Below are 19387 nucleotides of genomic sequence, written 5' to 3' on the forward strand. Positions count from 1 at the left end.
TCTTTCTTTCGTGCCTTGATCTACAAGGATTCCAGAATCATCAACCTCAAAGCGAAAGGGAATAGAGGAAGGAGGAATGGGATGAGCCTTCTGCTATCCTAGAAAAAAAGATGAAGAAAGGACCTTCCTTCTTCTTTCCTTCTTTCCTTCCTTCCTTCTCCCCTACAATGATATTTTTTTTACAGTCCAAGAAGCTGTTTATCCTCAAAAAATAGACTTGCAGCTCCAGAATCTGAAGCTCTGCCTCCTGGGGTGAGAGGAAGAGGAGTCTGTTTATAGACAAGATGGGGAGCTCAATTTGAGCTGTGCAATGATACACCCATTCATTGTTTACCTTTGCCTTTAGATTCTGCTGAAGAGGCTGGGAATTCAGACAGCTCTTGAGAAGCCAAAGGAAAGCAAGCAGTCACCCAGGGGCGCTTAGTTAGGTTTTCAAAGGACCCTCTTAATTTCAGGATGCCTCCTCACTTTCAGATGCAAAGAAAGACAAAGTCAGCCTTCTTGGGGAATCATATATTTGGGGAAAGAGAGGTGAAAGGATGTAGTCATGCAAAACAGCCATGAAAATGAATTACAAAAAAGATGGAGAAAATCAGTGATGTGTGTATGTATGTATGTATAGGGTATGGTGTGTGTTTATTTATTGCAGTGCCAGTATAATAAGAAGTCCTTTTCCTGTACCTGCAGGTCTATATCAAGGGAAGGGATTGAGGAACAGAACCATGAATTAGAAGACAGGATTTATTCTCTCCCCCCCCCCCCATGGGTTTTCTGCAAAGGAGGGATGTATTTCATTTTGACTCTAGCCCTGAGCTATGAGAGGCCTGATTTGTGCATCTGGCCAAGAAGAGAGCTTAAAATCAATGGATACCTCCATTCACTACCCTTCTGAAGCTTTGGAGAATTCTGATTGAAGCCCATTGACTGGACTTCCATTGGAAGACCAGCTTTGGCCTGATTCTACACCTAAGAGCTGTTCCCTTCATATTGAATGTATTTTATTCTTTGGTTTTTCATGCATTTGCTGACTCTTCAAGTCCTTACTCTTGAAAATGTGAAAGGGGATACCTTGCTGGTTGGGTGGTGTAGGGAGAATAAGCTGCACCTCTAGGACAATTCTGCAAGTTTTTCATGAGACCAAGTTGTTGAATGTTTGGACGTCATTAATGGGAGCTACAAAGGAGGCATGAAAGGCAACTTCAATCTGTAGTCTGCTCTCTGGCAAATCCACTGTCCCACATAGGAGTTGTGCATCCCACATCTTGAAATTGCAACACTGGGAGTGGAAGGCAGAATCGAACCTGTATAGGAGTTCTGCAATGGCAGTTGCGGTTAGAAGCTGTAAAGTAGAATCATCCTTTTGACCCACTACAATCTTCCTTCTCCTTCTCCAAGTACCTCTCTTGAAGCTGTTACCATTTTCCCTTCTACACACACACACACACACACACACACTCCCTCCCTCCCTCCCTCCCTCCCTCCCTCCCTCCCTCCCTCCCTCCCGCCAAACAATCAACGCTCAGGCAATCCTGGAACTGACTCGGAAACTCAAAGCTTCTACCTTGGGAAGCCGCCCCGCAAACTGTGGAAAGTGGATACAGTTCTAGCTTATCTCTGCTTTGTTACGGGTCTGACGTGAGCCCACGTCCTGATCTCTCCCCCCCTTCCTCTTCCCCCTTCTGCTTCCCCTCCCCCCAATATCACAGGCAGAATTTCATCGAAAAGTGTTACAGTATGACGGAGCTGGAGCTGTAGAGAAGCTCATTGCCCCAAAGAAATCCTAGCAGGGGAGCAACAACTTAGCTCTTGGGGGGGAGCGAAAAGGGGTGTGTATGTGTGGGAAATAGAGAGGAGCGAGAAGAAGGAAAGAAGAGGCACCTCTAGTGAACGTGAGTATGCTCGTTCCCTCAGTCGGAGGGGGTGGGTGGGGAGAAAGGCGAAATCCAAATAACAACAAATACGCCCCAGCTCTTAAAACAAAGGGGAAACTTTAACGCCCCGCGGAGGGACCCGCCAGACGAGCAAGTCTCCTTTGACTCGTTAGGCAAAATAAACGCTCCTTTAAAATGATTACTTAAAATGGTTACTCTGCTATTCGGGCATACATACACACACACATACACACACACCTCAGTCATCTTTCATCCCTAGAACTCTTGCAATGTCTTGGTGGGAAAAACAGCCTCTCTTTAATTATACTAAATGGCTGAATGAAGCTTTCGAATTGCTATTTATTTTTTCGGGTGGGCTTTGTAAAAGAAAAAGGAGGAAGAGAAGGAGGAGGAGGAAGAAGAAGAGGAGGAGGAGGAAAAGGGGAGGAGAGGGGAGAAGGAGGAGGAGGAAGAGGAGGAAAGGGGGAGGAGGAGGAGAGAAGGAGGAGGAAGAGGAGAAGGGGAGGAGAAGGAAGAGGAAGGAGGAAGAGGAGGAGAAGGAAAAGGGGAGAAGGAGAGGAGGAGGAAGAGAAGGAGGAAGAGGGAGGAAGGAGGAAGAAGAAAGGGGGAAGGAGGAAGAGGAGGAAGGAAGAAGAAGAGGAAGAAAAAGAAGAAAAGAGAACTAAAACGGCGTCAGTAATCCAATTCCAACCCCTTCCTTTAATGCCCAAGCGCCGTCGAGCTGCCTTTGGGCTGGCTGAGAACCTCTGGATTGTTTAATAGAAAGATTTATATACTAACAGTATTATTTACTTTGGGAGGGGAGGTGGCAGTCTAAGAGTATGCTAATTAGCTAAAGATTGGGGAGGGGGGCACGAAGGGGGTGGAATATCAATTTTTATTGCATCACCTGTCAGGAGTGTCCAATCAGCGCTGGCTTTAGGGGAATTAATTGATGAAGGTGTCTCCGGACGAGCTCACTTCACTCTGTCATTTGATTTGGAGCGAAAGCAGCGGCGGGAAGAACGGCTGCGTGGCTCTTCTGCCTCCTTCAGCAGCCCTCTGGCTTTACATTCCTTTATCCTGGGCTGGACAGGGGGAAGAACCGCCAGCCCAAGGACACAGGTAGTGAGCCTGCCTCCTCAGCTACGTCGCCAGAAAGGCCGGGGCCACCAAACTGATATATTCCCTCCCACTCCCCAGGACATGATTTTTTTATTTCCACCCTCCAGGGCTCTTTCCACTTCTCCTCCTTTCTGCCTTGAGCTTCTGGTTTTTTTTTTTTTTTTGGTAGTCCTCAGAAGTTTGATCAGGAATAACACGCTTTGTTCTTTTCCATTCAGTAGGATGCCTTGAGACCAAATCCAGCATCTGGCTGAGGATTTTTTAAATTGCCTTTTCGTGAGTGGATTTCTTTTCTCCCTTTCTCTATCTCTGCCGCCCCACCCGCCCGACATCGCACCTTTTCTTCCTGCTGCTGATCGCCGTTCCAACTTGTGGGGTGCACGGCGGGCCGTCGCCCATCCATTTTCCGCTTCCCCTGCCCAGATGCTAGGCTTAATTTAAGGCGCACCATGGAAGATTTGAAGTCGGGTTTCGAAGAGGTGGATGGCGTACGCCTGGGCTACCTGATGATCCGGGGCAAGCAGATGTTCCCCCTCTCGCAGGTCTTCACAGACCTTCTGAAGAACATCCCGCGCACGACGGTGCACAAGCGCATGGACCACCTGAAAGTCCAAAAGCACCAATGCGACCTGGAGGAATTGCGGAAGCTCAAGTCCATCAACTCTATAGCTTTCCACGCCGCCAAATGCACCCTTATTTCCCGCGAGGACGTAGAAGCGCTTTATACCTCGTGCAAAACCGAACGGGTCCTGAGGACCAAGCGTAGGGGAGGCGCCAAGGCGGGCCAGGGGACCCTGCGCCCCGACCCCTACGCAGCTTTTTGGAAAGGCGGCGGCAAACTTTGCCTGAGCTTGAAAGAAGGGACTACAAGCCAAGCCAGCAGCAGAAAGAAAGCAGCCTGGCGCAAGGCGGCGGCCGCGGCGGCGGCTGCACAAGCAGGAGCTTTCCTACCGGCCTCCGATCTACCTCATTTTTGGAGCAAATCCGCCGGGCGCAGTTTGCCAAGCTTTGCCCGACCGCCTAGCAATGAGGCTGTAAACTATGAAACGGCCCAGCTTGGCCAGGATTATGTTTCCCTGGCCACAGAACCCGCTTGTTTTCGGAGCCTGCTCTGCTCCAAGCATCCTCATTACTACTACCATTCCTCGGCCGCCATTGCCACTCAGCCTAAGCTCGCGGCGGCGGCGGCGGCAGCAGTCTCTAGAAGCAAACGGCTGGGTCTAGGCTGCAGAACGAAGCGGAAAAAGAGCACCGAGAGGCGCTTCTCTGCCGGGTGCGGGCGGCGTGTGGTGATTCTGCCCCGAGCTTGCAAAGCGGCTCGGAGCGCCGTGGCGGAGAGGCTGCCTGGACTGCGCGGTTTTCTGACCCCGCAGCCTGCCCCGGCTTTCCCGGAGCCTTACAGTAGCGACTCGGAATCCAGCTCCTATTCGAATCAAGCAGACAACGACTCCGACTTCTGCTCCAGCTTGAGCAGCACCAGCAATTCCGGTTCTTCTGAGGAAGAAGAGGAGGAAGGCAGCTGCGCCTCGGATTCCAGTGAGCTGAGCTCTGACGAAGAAGAGCAAGAAGAGGAGGAAGACGACGACGAGGAGGAGGAGGAGGAGGAAGAAGAGACCAGCTCGGAATCTGAGTCTAGCTCCGGTTCCAGCCACGTCTCGGTCCAGAGTATCCGCTTCAGACGCACTAGCTTCTGCAAATCGCCCAGCCTCCAGACTTCAGCTAGCCTCGTGCCCCATCCGCCCCATTTTGCTAGCCACGAGGAGCTCCCTGGTCCAGCGCAATTCGTCAAATGCGAAGCGTCGGAAGAACCTGAGGACTGGAGAAACCCGCCTGGCTGGCTTTCAAAAACTGAGCTCGGCTTGGACTGCACCACTCATCCTGCCGGCAGCGCATACTTAAGATTGCTGGAGCAGCCCACGGAAGGAATCAGTGACGGCCAGGGAAGATCCCTTTTCACTGGCGAGGACCATTCCACACTCGTGCCTGAGGTAAAGTCTCTTGACCTGCCTGGGGTCCCCTGGTTAGCCTGCGGTGACTCTTCTAGCTCAAAGCCAAACCACATTTTGCCCCAAGCAAGATTTTTCAGAGACAGCCAGATCTGCCAGCCTGCCCTTGCTGCTCACCCTCACCTTTCTTTTCTTTCTCCAACTGGTGCAAACAACACCACTGCTGCCCTAACCTACCTGTCCAAGGAGCTTCCGGGAAATGTCCAGCTCAATGGGAGACCAGCCACTTGCCAGGGAGTTGCTGTTGCCAGTCCAGATCTCCAAAGCCATGTCCAGCCCCTCTCTTTTGTGCCCATTGCCCAGATCAAAGTTGAGGACAGCAGTGCTAATGCTGAGTATGGAGCTCTCCCAGTACAGATTCCTCTGAAATGGGAAGGGAGTGACCAGGAGACCAAGGTAGAGGCAGACCGCCAGTCATCATCAGGGCCCAGTCCCACCCAAAATCCTGGAACTCTTCTGCTGTCAACCAAGGCAGACCCTACCTGCCTGGAGGACTCTCCTAGCCCTCCCAAGAGCACTCTGTGTCCAGCTTCTCTGAGCAGGACCCTTGCTGCATGCACTTTAGGCACTGCTTCTGCTGCCAAACCTGAAGATGGGGATTACAAATTTGGAGCCCGGGTGAGGAAGAACTATCGCACCTTGGTCCTGGGCAAAAGAGCCACCATACCAAGCCCAGCACCACTCAAGCCAAATCTGAAATCAGCACGCAACCCCCGGCCACCTCCAGAGAAACTCCCAGAGGCACAGGAAGGCCTCTTGGATGATTTGACTGTTCTTAACCGACGCAAGAGGGGGGCCAGCAATGTTACCTCTACCCTCAAGAGGCCATTCAGTTTCATGGGCAACTTTCCTTGCCCTCCCTCCTTGGTGATTGGCCCAGATGGAGATCTCTCACCAGCCTATACCTTAAGCACTGCCAAGAGTGCCCAACCACCACCTAAGGCCCATCCTATCTGGAAATGGCAGCTGGGTGGGTCACCAATACCTCTTCCACCCAGCCACAAGTTCAGGAAATTGAACTAATGACAGAGCTTGGATGGGAATTCTACTTTTATGGTTGATGTGAGGATGGCTTGAGTTTCTGAATTCATCTTAATAATAATAGTAATAACTAATATTTTGATTCTCCCCCTTTCCCAACACCTTCTTTTCACTACAGTTGAGGGTAGCTACTCTGGTTTTTCTTCTATCGCATCTGCTTGCATTTTTATTTTTGGAGTTCTAGTTTGTCCCTCCCAGTCACTGGGTGGAATACAGCAACAAAAATTGGATTACTTTTTTTGCCATGAAAACAGATCATGGGGAAAGAGGGTAATAGCATGCATGAAGGGAGAGAGATCTAACATTCCACAGACTACTTCAAGCAAAAGTCTCAAGTTAATTAAAAACAAGCAAACAAACACCTCAGTGGACTCTCTCAAACTGAAACACTTTACTGTCTCAGATTGTTAATAATGCACCTGGTACCTCAATTCAACTGTAACAAGTAAATGTTTGGGGTTTGGGTTTAGTTGAAAGATTGTTTGAATGAGCCATTAATATGTAATGCACTAGATCTGGAACATTGAAGTCTGTACAATTCTATTCAACTTTCTTCAGCAAGAAGTTGCACAGGGACTTTATCATTCAGTTGTGGGGAGGGGGGGTGCGCGCTTCTTCTTAACTTCTAAGTATTTTCCCACCTCTTAATCTCCACCTCATCTCCTTTCTATCAAAATAACTAACATGCCTACATTTAGCATAGAGTGTATGTTTCTAGATCATTGCTGGGACAATTGTTTCTTTCACAGCTGAAAATCAATAGAAGCAGTTAAATTTAGTTGGATTCTTGTTAAAATTAAAAATAAAATGTCCAGGACCAGCCAGTTTTAAATAAGGGAGCATTCTATCCCATCCCATAATAAATTGTTCAGAATGTCCACATATCATATCTTGATTACAGCATTGACTCTGCTGTATCACAGATCAGACTGCAAGCTTCCTAGCCCCAGCCCCTGACTGATTGATAAAGACTGCAGTCGTAGAAGAATTAGGATTGGGATGGAGTACAATCTTAAGCATGTTTTATTGAAAAGATGAAGGAGCATCTATAACTGTGTCTCTCTCAGATTGAGAAAAATCAGAATACTATTTTTTTTTTCAGATTTCCATTGCAGGAAATGCAATCACCCTTGCCCCCATGTTTAAATTCAACAGAAGCCCCAAATTCCTTACTTTCAGTAGCTGCTGTGATTACCCAAACTCAGGTGTCTGAAACCAGGATGTGACACTGTTTTCTTACATACCTGGAAATTTCAGTTTTCCCAACCATCCTATCTTTGTAGCAAGATCATTTTTACTGCACATGACAATCAGAGGCAATTGTCTATATTTGCACTTAAAATTTGTCATAATTGAAGCAAGCGGACTTCTAGATGTTGTGATAATGGAAACAGTAAATCAAAATGATGGAAATTTGCACTCTTGAAAAAGCATGCTTTAGCTTTATTTTCAAATAAAACACTGTTTTAAAAAAGAAAATGTCTATATATTTCTTGCAGGATTATCTTTGTTTTTACTCTTTTGTGAAGTGGGTGCATGAGAAGAATGTAAAGCTTTGGTTGGAAGTACAGATACTTCTAGATATTAATTGTTCCTATAAAACTGTGATGGAAATGTTTCAAATGTTATAACTGTGGGATAAGAAAGGAACTTTTACAATGTTAGTTACATCCCCCTGAAAGCTGTTGAATCAGCACTTTAGATTTGCTTCTTTATGCTGGATTATTTTTCTTTCCTCAGATTTTGAGAGCATCATTATTTAAAATTAAAATGCTCAAGGATATCATTTAAGAGGCAGTCCTAAGAGAATACATCTTCAGTTTCAAAACAACAACAAAAGCAACAAACCATTGTTTATCCTGAGCATCTGAGTCAACTTTTCTTATGGAAATTATTTATAATGTTGACATTCCTGCCCTAGGTGATATTTCCCTTCTTTACTTCTATATATTGCAAAAAGACTGAGCTAATTTCTTCTCTATCTCATACAGACCCAGATAGGAAGATAAATGTCTTTTTCTTTCTGTAAATTATGTGCAAGAGCCAAATATATTTAGAAATATCTTCACCTTCTTGCATAATCAGGCTCCCTCTTTCTAATTTACAGGCCTACATTATGTGTTTTAATCCCTTTGTTAAAATATGATGCTTTCAAAAAGAGGAGAGAATGCAAATGAAATGTTCTGGCAGAAATTTACCCTGGATGTATGTGTATCTAAATGTGTGTCATCCAATCCTGAGTGAATGAATTAATGTCTTTTGGCTTGGAACATCCCTCCTTTTCTTCTTTTGGTTTTTCCAGCAACCCCTAAGTGATTTGCAAAAGGCCTTTCACTCCTTTGGGAAGAGATACCTGCCAAAGGACATATAGTAAGACCAGTCATCCCTTCATCCAGACAAATTCACACAGGCTTTCCCCACTAGGCAATGCTTTCACAAATGGAAAGATCCTTCTTTGGTTTCTGCATTAAAAACCACATTGGTTTTTTAAAATGTTTTTGCCCTGCCTTTATTATTTATAAATAATTCAAGACAGTGAATACTCCTTCCTTTCTCCTATTTTCTCCTTAACAATCACCCTGTAAGGGAGTTGGGCTGAGAAAGACCAAAATCACCCAGTTGGCTTTCATACCTAAGGTGAGATTAAAACTCACAGACTTGGGTTTCTGGGCCAGCGTCTTAACCACTCCACCAGATTGGACTAGATTAACTTTCAAATGTGAAAATAAATTCTTAAAAATAAAATAAGACTAAAATTGGTCTGTTGTTATAATATCACTTTAGGGTTTTCAAGGTTAATTTGCTGGTTATAGCTTTGAAAGGTTGCAAGATAAAGAACTCTTAAGCTTTTCAGGCTGCCTTTTCCAATGGACTGATGGCTCAGTAAAAAAAAAAAAAAATCTCTACAAAAACCACCCACTCTTGAATCTTTCCAAATTCTAGAGAGGTCATTTACTTCCAAATCTGTAGTCAAGGCCTTTTAAGTTTCTGACAACCCCCCTCCCTCTTTATTGCTTTCTATATATCTATGCATTTTTTCCTTTTTTGTCCACTGGTGTCAGTGGCTGGTAAATACAAGTACATAGGAAAACCTCAAATGCTGAAATAATTCTTCACTATATATTATTTTAACTGATGATTTTTATAGCCTTGGTTCAAAAGTATTGATCCATCTGATCACTTCAACTACTAAATCATATATTGGATGATGGGAGTCTAGGGGGAAATTGCTTCTGTGCTTATTTTGGGGATTTTTTTAAAGCCCTGGTTTTAAGAGAAAAAAAGAGTCAGCTTTTTAAAAAAACAAATGTAAGGAGTCATCTTTTTAAAACAACAACAACAACAACAACAAAACACATAAATGTAAGGAGAAAAAGAGAGGTCCTAAGTCCAGTTGGATGCTTTTCTGTGTATTTATTCTAACAATTCCTGTGGGTCCAAGAGATTCTTGTCCTATTAAGAATGCTGAGGAAAACATAAAGCCACACCCTCCCTATCTTGCTGCAGAGAAATCCCCTGGTCTTCTGTTAGTCTGCTTTGGAGCAGAGAATTTTATAGAGTGCATCCCAAATTAATGACCTGAGGAATGTCTGCCTGTCCTCCCCCAGAAACTGAGACCTTAGCATTCATAGAAGGCATTCTTCATTTTTCAACAAGGCTTGAATGTAGTAAAATGTTCTTATTTTAATACTGCCACGTGCAAATATACCCACCAGAACCCCCCTCCGCCCTTATTCATAAGCAGGAATACACACACAATCCTTGGGGCTAAACCAAACTGATAAAAATAGTATCCTAACAGGTACTCTGAGCTTCACCTTGGAAGCCTATGCCAGATAAATTCTTCCCATGCCAGGTAATTAAGAAATGATATCCTCACTCTTCAACACAAAGAAAAAATAGGACTTTATCCATCCAGCATTCGAAGGGAATGGATGTGAAACTGATTTTCAGGCATTTGCTATCAACTCCTGGTTTGAAAAAGGAGATAGCCTCTAGAAATTCAATCATTTTTTAACTGAAGAGGCAAAATTATTTTAATACATGAAAAACAAAATAAATCTGTTTATTTTAAACACTATTGGGAAGTAAAAAAAGAAAAACATGTCTGATTTATGGAAAACTGCTCTTTATGTATTTTTGCAAATGTTTTCCTGTGTGTCCTCTTTTAACAAAAAAAAAATAGTATTTTGGCAATAATGGCAAAATTGGGGGGGGTGTATATTCACTGCCGACCCCACAGATTATGCTATTATTGCCAAAATATTTAGATTTGTGTAAGAAGAAACTTGAAATCATATCTTCATTTTACACATGAGTATGCTTAGAGTTAAGATCAAAAGTGGCCTTTGGGAAACACAGATACAAGACAGGAAGCTCTTGCTTACTGTGGTTTTTTACAGTTAAGACACTTGTGTTAAAAAAAGAAAGAGGGGAAAGATAAAGAAAAGTTCACAATTCAACTGTATCTCCATTTGGGTGGCAGAAAATTTCATTTCAGATACTGTAGAGGCTTTCCCCTTCCCATAGCAGCATGACAAAAGGCAGGATTTTACCTAACTCAATTGCTTTTATAATCATCAAATATTGGTAAAATATTTTTCTAGAAATTCCATAGATCAGCTTTGAAAAAAAATACAACAACCATTCATATGGAGTTGGGATGTTTAAGGAACAAAACAGCTGGCTTTCTTAATTTTAACTGAGACAAAGATTGCATATGTCCCTGAATTGACTAAATACATTTCCTCTAGATTCAAATCCCACTAAAGTGTTTGTATGTGTGCATGCACGCACATTGCAGGATATGTTGTAATTTCTGTGCGTGTCTATTCTGATATAATTATTTGCCTTGCCCTCCTTCTTCCCCCTCCTCTCCTCTCCCTTTCCTTTTCAACCGAGGCAGCCTCACAAGGCCCAACGTTAAAAGGGCCGAGATGTTTTGCATGAAGCTCTCACAATAGGGGTTGAGAGAATTGACAGTTTCAAAAACAAGGCGCTCCGTCCTTTCCAGATGCCGAGATCACCTCCCCCTCCTCCCCCTTCCTTTTCCTGCACCTTCTCTCTCTGCTGGTGGCTTTAGGGTGCATTGCGAAGTTACGGCAACAGCTGTGTTTGTAAACAGGAGAGGGCAAGGGTTGAGAGCCGGTAGAATTGCCCACGAATTGGGGGAGACGGGCAACTCAGAAACAGTCCCACAGTCGATTTCCGAGCCAGGAAGGAACAAGAAATGGGTCTCCCCACTCCGCGGCTTCACTACGGGCAGGGCCCCTTCGTGCGTCTCAGGAGTTGGGAAGGGTAGAGGTGGTGGGACGAGCGAGAAGAGGCTACCCGTTTACCAGCCGCGGCGTCGCCATCTTGCCTGCTTTGAAAAAGGACCTCGCGCCGTTTCTTTGCCCCGGCTGGCCTCTCCTTGTGTCTCCGGCCTTTCTCTTCCCCTTTTCTTTCTCCCTCGGTCTGAATGTGTTACCAGCTCATTAGGCGAAGCGGAAGGGCCTCTTGGAGGAGTCGTCCAGAGACCCACTTCAAGGTGGCCTTTCATAGGCCAGAGGGGAAGGCCTAAGCGACGCCTTGGAGGCCTCGTCTTGCTTGGGCTCCGGCTCATTCGCCTGTTTCCCGCAAACCCCTCTCCTTTTGTCTCCGTCCTCAGTGCTGCCGCCGCGGCCCCTCAAGCTTTCCAGTTTCCCTGCAAGACCTGGCCTTCCTGAGCCTCCCCTGCCCTTGTACTTCTTCCAGGCCAGAGGCAGAGCACCAAGAGGCTCAAAATGGAGGGTCTTCTCCTGGCCGAAAGCCCAGGATGTCCCAAAGAGGCCATTCCAAAAAAAAAGGGGGGGGGACAGTTTAGGGAGAGGCAGGGCAACTGTCTGGCAACCTTTGGCCTCAGCCTTTGTGAGCAAAACGGGCCTGGGACCTCTTTTCTGGCTCTGAGCCCTTTCTTGGGGGGGGGGGAGGAAATCCTGCAAGTCTGGCTAGGTCCTGGATTGGGGACCAGGCTCACAGGTCAAAGGACGCCTTAGCCCAGCTGGCTTTAGCCCTATCAGCTCTGCCCTGAGAAACGCAAAAGCCCTGGGATGGCCATCAGATGCCAGGGATCAGTCTGGTGTCTTTTTATTGTTTAGAGGTCATAATCTCTCCTTAGCCATTCCGCAATTTAAAATGAGTTTAATGATGGCAGGGTGGGGGGGTAGGGGGAGTGGGGGGGTGAATTGGGAGGGGGGTGGAGATTGGGGAAGGAAAAAATAATAATTCCTGAAGGTGGCGGTCACAGAGCCAGGCCAAAAACCGCAAAACCTCACCCAGGTTGTTTACTCCGTTGGAAAATGTGTTGAGGAGCTGTAAAGTGTGTGAAATTACGCACTAGTCTCTTAAAGAGTGCCTAATTTCTAGTAAATACCCAGGCCTTTGTCAATGGCTTTATTATGTTGTTTCTTGTTAATTGTTGAGAAAATCTCCATTGTGGCATGTGAATAGCTTTATGAGCTAACCTGGCCAGTGGGGCAATAAGGGGCAGTAAATGGCTGCCTGTTTTAAAGAGCTGAGGCAGGGATCGGTCATGGCCGAAAGGAGGTAACAGGGACCTTTCTTTATTGCTCCTTCCTCCAAGGTGCTTCACCCCACCTCCAATGCTTATAGGCAGGATTAGAATCTGACACATGTATATATGTACACATACACAGATGCACACATAAATGCTGGGGGCATATATTATTTCCAATTCCCCAACTCTTTCTGGCTCTTCCTTGACTTCCTAGAAAAGATACAGGAACATCTGCTCTTGTAATCTTTACAGCAGAAGACATTTTGAGATGGCAGCAATTCTTTTAAGCCAAGATGTATTTCCACATTTACTCACAAAGCAGGGCCAAGTATTTCCTATGTGACTAATGCTATCACACCATTTTACACACACCACACACACATTTTACTTTGAGGGAAGTTGCCTCGAAATCTAAAGATTCCCTGGGCCTCCTCCTCATTGTATAAGATAAAGGGAGCAGAGGAAACTTGGAAGCCAATGCCGGTGGGTTGATACAGGAAATGTCCTTGGGAAATGGAGGCTGACTGTTGCAAAAGCAATCCCACATTCTGCTTGGGTTTTCTTGCACTTCAAATATATTCCAAATCCCCAGCTCTAGAAATGTTGATTAATAAAGATTACAGCTTGTGGCAGCCTTTTCCGAAGTTCAGTTTTCTTTTTCTTAAAAGAGAAAGGTTAACTCACTTTTAAAGAGGAAGGGAAGAAAGATATAGGAGAAAGGGCAAAAATGCACCGATTTCTTTCATTTATGAAACAAATGCCCATCAAGCAGATAAACACAATTCTTAGCAAACATCTTTGGGGACTGAAAAACTGAGCTCTATCTTCAAAGAGAAAAAAAATAAACACATTATGTGACATGATGGGGAGTGATTGTGTAGATTCAGTATTCAGTTGTTTCTATTGATCTTTTTAAATCATTGATATGTCGTTTATATTTGTTTTTAAAAATTCAAAGGGCTTTTTATTTGGGGGGGAAGATCCCATGAGTGTAGGATTTGGACTCGGATTGCAGGCAAGCGCTGGCCAAAGCGACAGTTTTAACGAGATCGGGCGAGGATAGACCCGGCGAGGCTGCTAAAGCGAGAGCTTTTCACTCTCTCTGGTTTTCAAAGGAAAATGAAAGAGCAGTTGGTTTGGCGCAGCGGCAGCTGAGCGGCGACATCACATACCAGATTCTCGGCGCACGTGTGTCTGTATATTATAAACAGCACTTTTGATGCAATGGAAATACCGGAGCCGAGACTTGAGTATAAGCGAGTAGGCACTTTCTTTGGGGGTCCCCCCCCCGTAGTTCTCTGGTTCGAAAGAGGCTAATAACATGCAGGCCCGCAAGAGACTCGCTTCGGAGCTGCTTCTTGTTTCCCCTCCGAGCTTAAGCGTTGGGCCTAGGAGACATTCCCAGATTTCACGAAAACAAAGCCCAACAAAAAAACGGAAGGAAATATAGTTAACAGCTACCACTTAGCTTTATTTATTTACTCTTCCATCGCAGTTAGTCATTGCCCGGGCGCTAAACTCCACAGGGCTTTCTCTTTAAAGCACTTTATGATCCGAGCGTGAGTTATGTGAGCACACTCCTTTCCTCAGAAATCATGGAAAGACTCAGCATTTACAATTTCCCCTCTCCTCTTCTATGCTTAATTTCCCATTTCTTCCTCGCAAAAAAGGGATGTTTCTATCAAATTCTGTTTGATTTTTCATCATTAAAAATACATTCTAAATAACAATCCAAACTCTACTTGAGGAGTAAGCCTGAGAGATACGTTGATATAAACCATCCCATTTAAACGATCGCTCGGGTCAGTTCACATTTCCCCTCTCTCCCTGCTTCCTTTTGCATTTCAAACAACGATCTCCTTCGTCCTGCCCACCCCCACCCCCACCCCCACCATTGCTTTGTGTCCAAGCAAACGGGGAGAAAACGACACTGGGCTTCTCTTTTAAAATCTCCATCCCAAAGAAGGATCCATGCAAGGCTGCAGCATCTCTCTAAATCTGAGAAGTTTGATCTGGTTCTGCCGATTCACAGCATGCTGGAGCCAATCGGAGAGATTCCTTTTTGCAGTTTTACGGATTAAGTGATGCAAAAAGTGTTCAAGATTAAGATAAATCAGGCAAATATTTATATATTTATTTTGCAGTCTAGATGAAATATATGTGTTGCCTCTCTAGGCTAGATCACCTCGCATGCATAATGAGAAAAATCGAGAGAATTCTAGGATTGTCGGGAATCTTCTGTCTTCCTATGTTTCCTATAACCCTTAATCCCAGGAGCTTTTTCTTAGGCAGAAAGTCCAGTGAAAGCAGCAGGCATTGTTTCTAGGTAAATGTAGATGTGTGAGAGTGAATGAAGAGAGAGAAAGAAAGAAAGAAAGAAAGAAAGAAAGAAAGAAAGAAAGAAAGAAAGAAAGAAAGAAAGAAAGAAAGAAAGAAGAATTTATATGGCTTCAGGCTAGGTTATATAATTCGGAAATGCAGTTCAAATACCTGAAAATTAAAAGCTCAAACTTTGGAAATTCTCAGATCAAGGTATTAAAAAGGGTTGTGATGTATTTTAGCACAAGGGCAAGTTTTTATATTGTACATAATTGTTTCACTAAAGGATTTACTAAAGGACAGAAAAAAATTGACTATATAAAGGCTTTATACATCCTAGTATCAAGTAACCAATGGTATCCAACCTGTTCTAAATTTTTGAACCTGCACCTTGACTTCTTTAGAATAAGTATCCATTTTTAACTTTGTTTCTTCCTCAGAAAAAAATAGAATGTGTGGTAAAGCTGACAAAGGGGGAGAGAGGGGACTTGGGCAGCTTGGGACTTAGCACCTCCCACCATATCCATCTGAGAGATATGAGCATGATGGATTCTTGAAGCAGAAAAGCTAAGATCCCAAAAGGAAGTGGGCATTGGCTCAAAGGTTCTTGGAGGTACTTGGTGGAAAAGCATCTTATGAGTTTTTCATTCTCTCAGTCACTGGGATAAAATATGTGTATTTTTTTTTTCAGATAAGAACTCAATATAGATCTTAGAAAAAGCTTTAACTGTCTTTTGAAGAAGCACAACTAATTTTTCCTCCTGGAAGACCAATCAGTGATCTCTTGGCACAACCCTGTTGTTGCCCTGCTGAAAGGGAACTGTACTTCAGCATATATTGGGGACAGGTAATCTCCATATGATGAACCAACACAAGCCACCCTAGAATCTATTTCATCTTCTTGAGGGAATCAGTTGGGGCCTAATAGCTACACAAATGCACTTTCAGTCAAAGGCTTGAGGAAACCAACTAGATTAGAATTTGATCTAGAAAAGAGTTCCTCAGTCCAGCCTGGTTGCTTAACAAGCCAATTTAGAGGCTGGCCTGAAATGCCCCTTTGTCTTACTTCTTGCAGGACATTTGACTGGACAGGTCTTTGCTTTACTTTGCTCTTAATCCTGATCAAAATGAAAATCCCTCCCTGTATCTTGAATTCCTTGATTAGGATGGAAGAAATTTTCAAGGAAAAGATAATCAGGATTTTTAAATGTGACTTCTACTGGAAATTGTAGGTTTGGGGGAATTAAATAATACATACATTTTCAGCAACATTTCTTCTGAATTACACCTGGCCCATGGGGAAAGTATTGTGTAATATTAAACAATATTGAAATGATCAGTATTTGTAAGCAGTTGGCTGTTTTTCTCCTCTAATTATTTATTTACTTCCTTAATTGCTGGGGTTTACATGCCTGACCAATCCTTGAGTATTCTGAAAAGTGTAATAAAATTACAAATTCAAGTTACAGTAATAAAAGTTACTATAAAATAAAATAAGATAGCAAGGGGGGAAACATCACAATAGAATTCATCAGTCTATATTTTGCTAGATTCTGTAATTGATGTCTTTTCATTGGGATTGTTCTATTATCTCAGTGTAGCCAAGAACAAATGGAATATTGTTGGATCTTTAAGATAGCTTCATGAATTATCACTCAAACAACCAGTAAATTATATATCTGATAAGATGGACCAAAAAGTTAAGACAGTCCCAAGGTAACACCATACTCTTTCCTGTATTTATGCCAATATAATGTATCTATATACACTGGGGAAAGACATATGTACTTCTCTGCAATGCTACACCTACTTCTTATGTTCACCTAACTCCTTATTCTCTCTCCCCTCCCATTTTCAGGAGCAATTAAATGAGAAACTTCCTCACACTGAAAGAATCTCTTGTGAAAGTGCTCTCCTCCAGCGAAGACAAGAGAGAAGGTGGCTTCTGGTGGGGCTGGGTGAAAACCAGGCTGCTCTCATGACTTAAGAAATCAGCATCATTGACTTTCCAGTTTGGCTGGTGGCTTTGAGGGGACTTCCTACACAAGGGATTGGATACCAAGCCTGGCTTGACTGAAGAGATATCTCTGTGTTTGTGTGTGTTTATGTGTGTGGTGGTGGTGGTGGGGGGGCAAGCTAGATTCCTCCTGCTCTCTGGCTCTCAGATAGGTTACTTTAGAAAGATGCACAAAGCCAAAAAAAAATTATATGGTTCAAGAAAAAGTGACTAGAAAACCTGGGGGGGGGGGGAATCCACAGAGTTGAAGCACTCTGCTGCTGTTTTGGCTCCTCATCCTCGGGCACATTTCCTGCATAGCAACGGTTGAATAAAAGGAAGGTAAGGGCTGCTGTTTAGGCTGTGAGAGGCGGTTGGTTCCCAGGCTTTATCCAGTTCCACCTATCTGTACACCTACGGTTGCAATCGGAATATCTAGCCATTGTGAAATTTCTATGGCGGATCGATACCCTGGGAGACTGGTTCTGTTGTGCAAAAGACGAGGTGTAAACAGATGAATAGAGCTGCCAGCTCCAGGCTTGTGGTTTTCCAGAGATGTTTTTAAAGTCTTCCTAGCGTCTTCCTAATAAATTGATGTCCTCCTGTTGTCTCTCGATTGTATTTTTATAAAAACCATCTCAAGCAAAAGCCATCAGGAAGCTTTTTGAATTTTACAAATTGCAACTCCAGAGATCACCAAATATCATCTGGAACAGATTGAATTATGTGTCTCAGAATGGTCGATTTATGTATCTATGTCATAATTGTGGGTAGCTTTTATTGCAAGATTTAAGAAGGGAATTTGGGGAGGACAACAGACCCACAGTCCCAGGTCTTTTCTATGTTCCTTCTGCACAACAAGGCTAAGCAGGATGATGCAGCAATCGCCATTCCAATAAAGAGAAGGGTGGGAATAGGGATCACCAAAGGAGGAGGGGGGGGTGTATGTGTCATAAATTCCTTGCTTGGGATGCCCCGGATTTTCAAATGAAATCGTGATCATTAATCTTGTTGGTGCAGATCACCTGAAAAATAATCACTTTTTTTGAATACTAGGAAAATAAATTGAATTTTACTGAATCCCTTCACTTTTCCTCAAAAAAACCCCAGAGACCTCTGCTGCCGAATTTTTCCAAATGAAAAGAGCATTTTCCTACAAAAAGTAAGCAACTGCATTAAAATGTTGAAATTACCATTTTAAAATTAAGCTATGCTTAAAATCTAGCATGTTTTTTTGATAGGGCAATCCATGGCTCACAGAACCTTTTATAGACACTTAGGAGGTGGAAAAGGCTATTAATTTTGCTCTCTATCACCAACCATTTTAATGGTTTCTCTATTGCCTATTTATTTCTTTTTCTTCCACTAATGTCACTAAACAGGAACACCCAGATATAACAATTATATCTATTCATTTTAAATGCTAAGTAATACTTTTGATTCGTCCACTTTGTATTTAAATCCTTGAACAATTGTGGGGGGGACAAGATGGCCATTTTCCCCCAAATCGTCAAAATTAGTTAGGAAGGAAGTACTTTTAATCTTGGCGAATGTGTTCATCTGCATTTAAAAAAAATAAAGTTAAAGTTAAGTAGAAAGAAAGAGATGAACCTGTAAAAAATAGTAGTTGATTACATGTCCTGGGACATAATTATAAAGTAATCATCCTTACAACCAAAGTGAAGGGGGGAAAGAGCTATATGTTTCTGTAAAACTCCAAAGGAATTTTCTTGGAGCTGAATCCTCTGGGTTTCGGTGGGATCTTGTCGGAATACTTTGAAAATCTATCTGGTTTACAGCAAGAGGGTGTTCCCTTCCATATCTAAGGATCTTCTGCAAAAGTTTTGGGCTTGGAAAGGAGGGTTTAAGATTCAGGTTGACCTGAAGGCAAACCCAAAGTGCTTACTTTCGAGAGAAGACATGTACTAGGACTTTTTTCCTGGGCTGTCCCCTTGCCAGCAGATCTTGGAAAAAGCTAGATGGGTGGGTGGGTGGGTGAGTGGGGGTTTGAGTGGGGAAAGAAAGAAGGAAGCCCTTGCTGAGGCAAATTCAATATTTTGTAATGATCAGTGTCTATACATGGAAGGTGGGGGGCAAGATCCCAACCTGACTTTCTTCACAGATCCCCTGTTCCCAGCGAGATCCTGCCGACCCCTCTTTGCCTGGGACTACTTCGAGTCTTCCCATGCAGGAGGTGGAGGGATTTGCTGGTAGGCCTCACTCCACCCCAGATCTGGGCCTCTGTTTCTAGAGGGTGAAGAAGTGGCTGGCTTTGTGCTTAGAAAGGCAGATGCTGGAGGGACCACTGTACTTGCTGGAACTTGCCCCCCCCCCCGTTTCCACCCCTAAGGAAAGGGAATCATTGCAGGCTTTCTTTTCTTCTGCTAGTTTTCTCCTACAGGGCTCACCCTTTGTTCTGGCTGGGGCCAAACAGCTGCTTCTGAGTCCAGCGGACTGGGCAGCTCCCTCTGAGTGCTGCAGGGGTGGGGGT

General features: G+C 44.0%; 1 protein-coding gene and 1 long non-coding RNA gene across 2 annotated transcripts; both read left to right on the top strand.

Moving 5' to 3' along the window:
• Positions 1–1694: 1694 nt before the first annotated feature.
• LOC120302793 lies at positions 1695–17491 on the top strand. Its single transcript, XR_005555216.1, has 3 exons — positions 1695–1889; positions 15592–15747; positions 16759–17491. It is a non-coding gene; the product is annotated as an uncharacterized LOC120302793 (long non-coding RNA).
• On the top strand, positions 2529–7463 carry SKIDA1 (SKI/DACH domain containing 1). The gene has a single exon (XM_039331728.1). It carries the CDS (start codon positions 3446–3448, stop codon positions 6023–6025), a length of 2580 nt encoding a protein of 859 aa, XP_039187662.1. The 5' UTR covers positions 2529–3445; the 3' UTR covers positions 6026–7463.
• Positions 17492–19387: the final 1896 nt, after the last annotated feature.

The sequence above is a fragment of the Crotalus tigris genome, unplaced genomic scaffold, assembly GCF_016545835.1.
Source record: "Crotalus tigris isolate CLP2741 ecotype Arizona unplaced genomic scaffold, ASM1654583v1 scf7180000024437.13266115, whole genome shotgun sequence".
NCBI classification, from domain to species: Eukaryota; Metazoa; Chordata; class Lepidosauria; order Squamata; family Viperidae; genus Crotalus; species Crotalus tigris.

What these genes read in the sequence shown, in the direction of transcription:
- SKIDA1 (XM_039331728.1), top strand. Translation starts at nt 3,446, where the DNA reads ATGGAAGATTTGAAGTCGGGTTTCGAAGAGGTGGATGGCGTACGCCTG.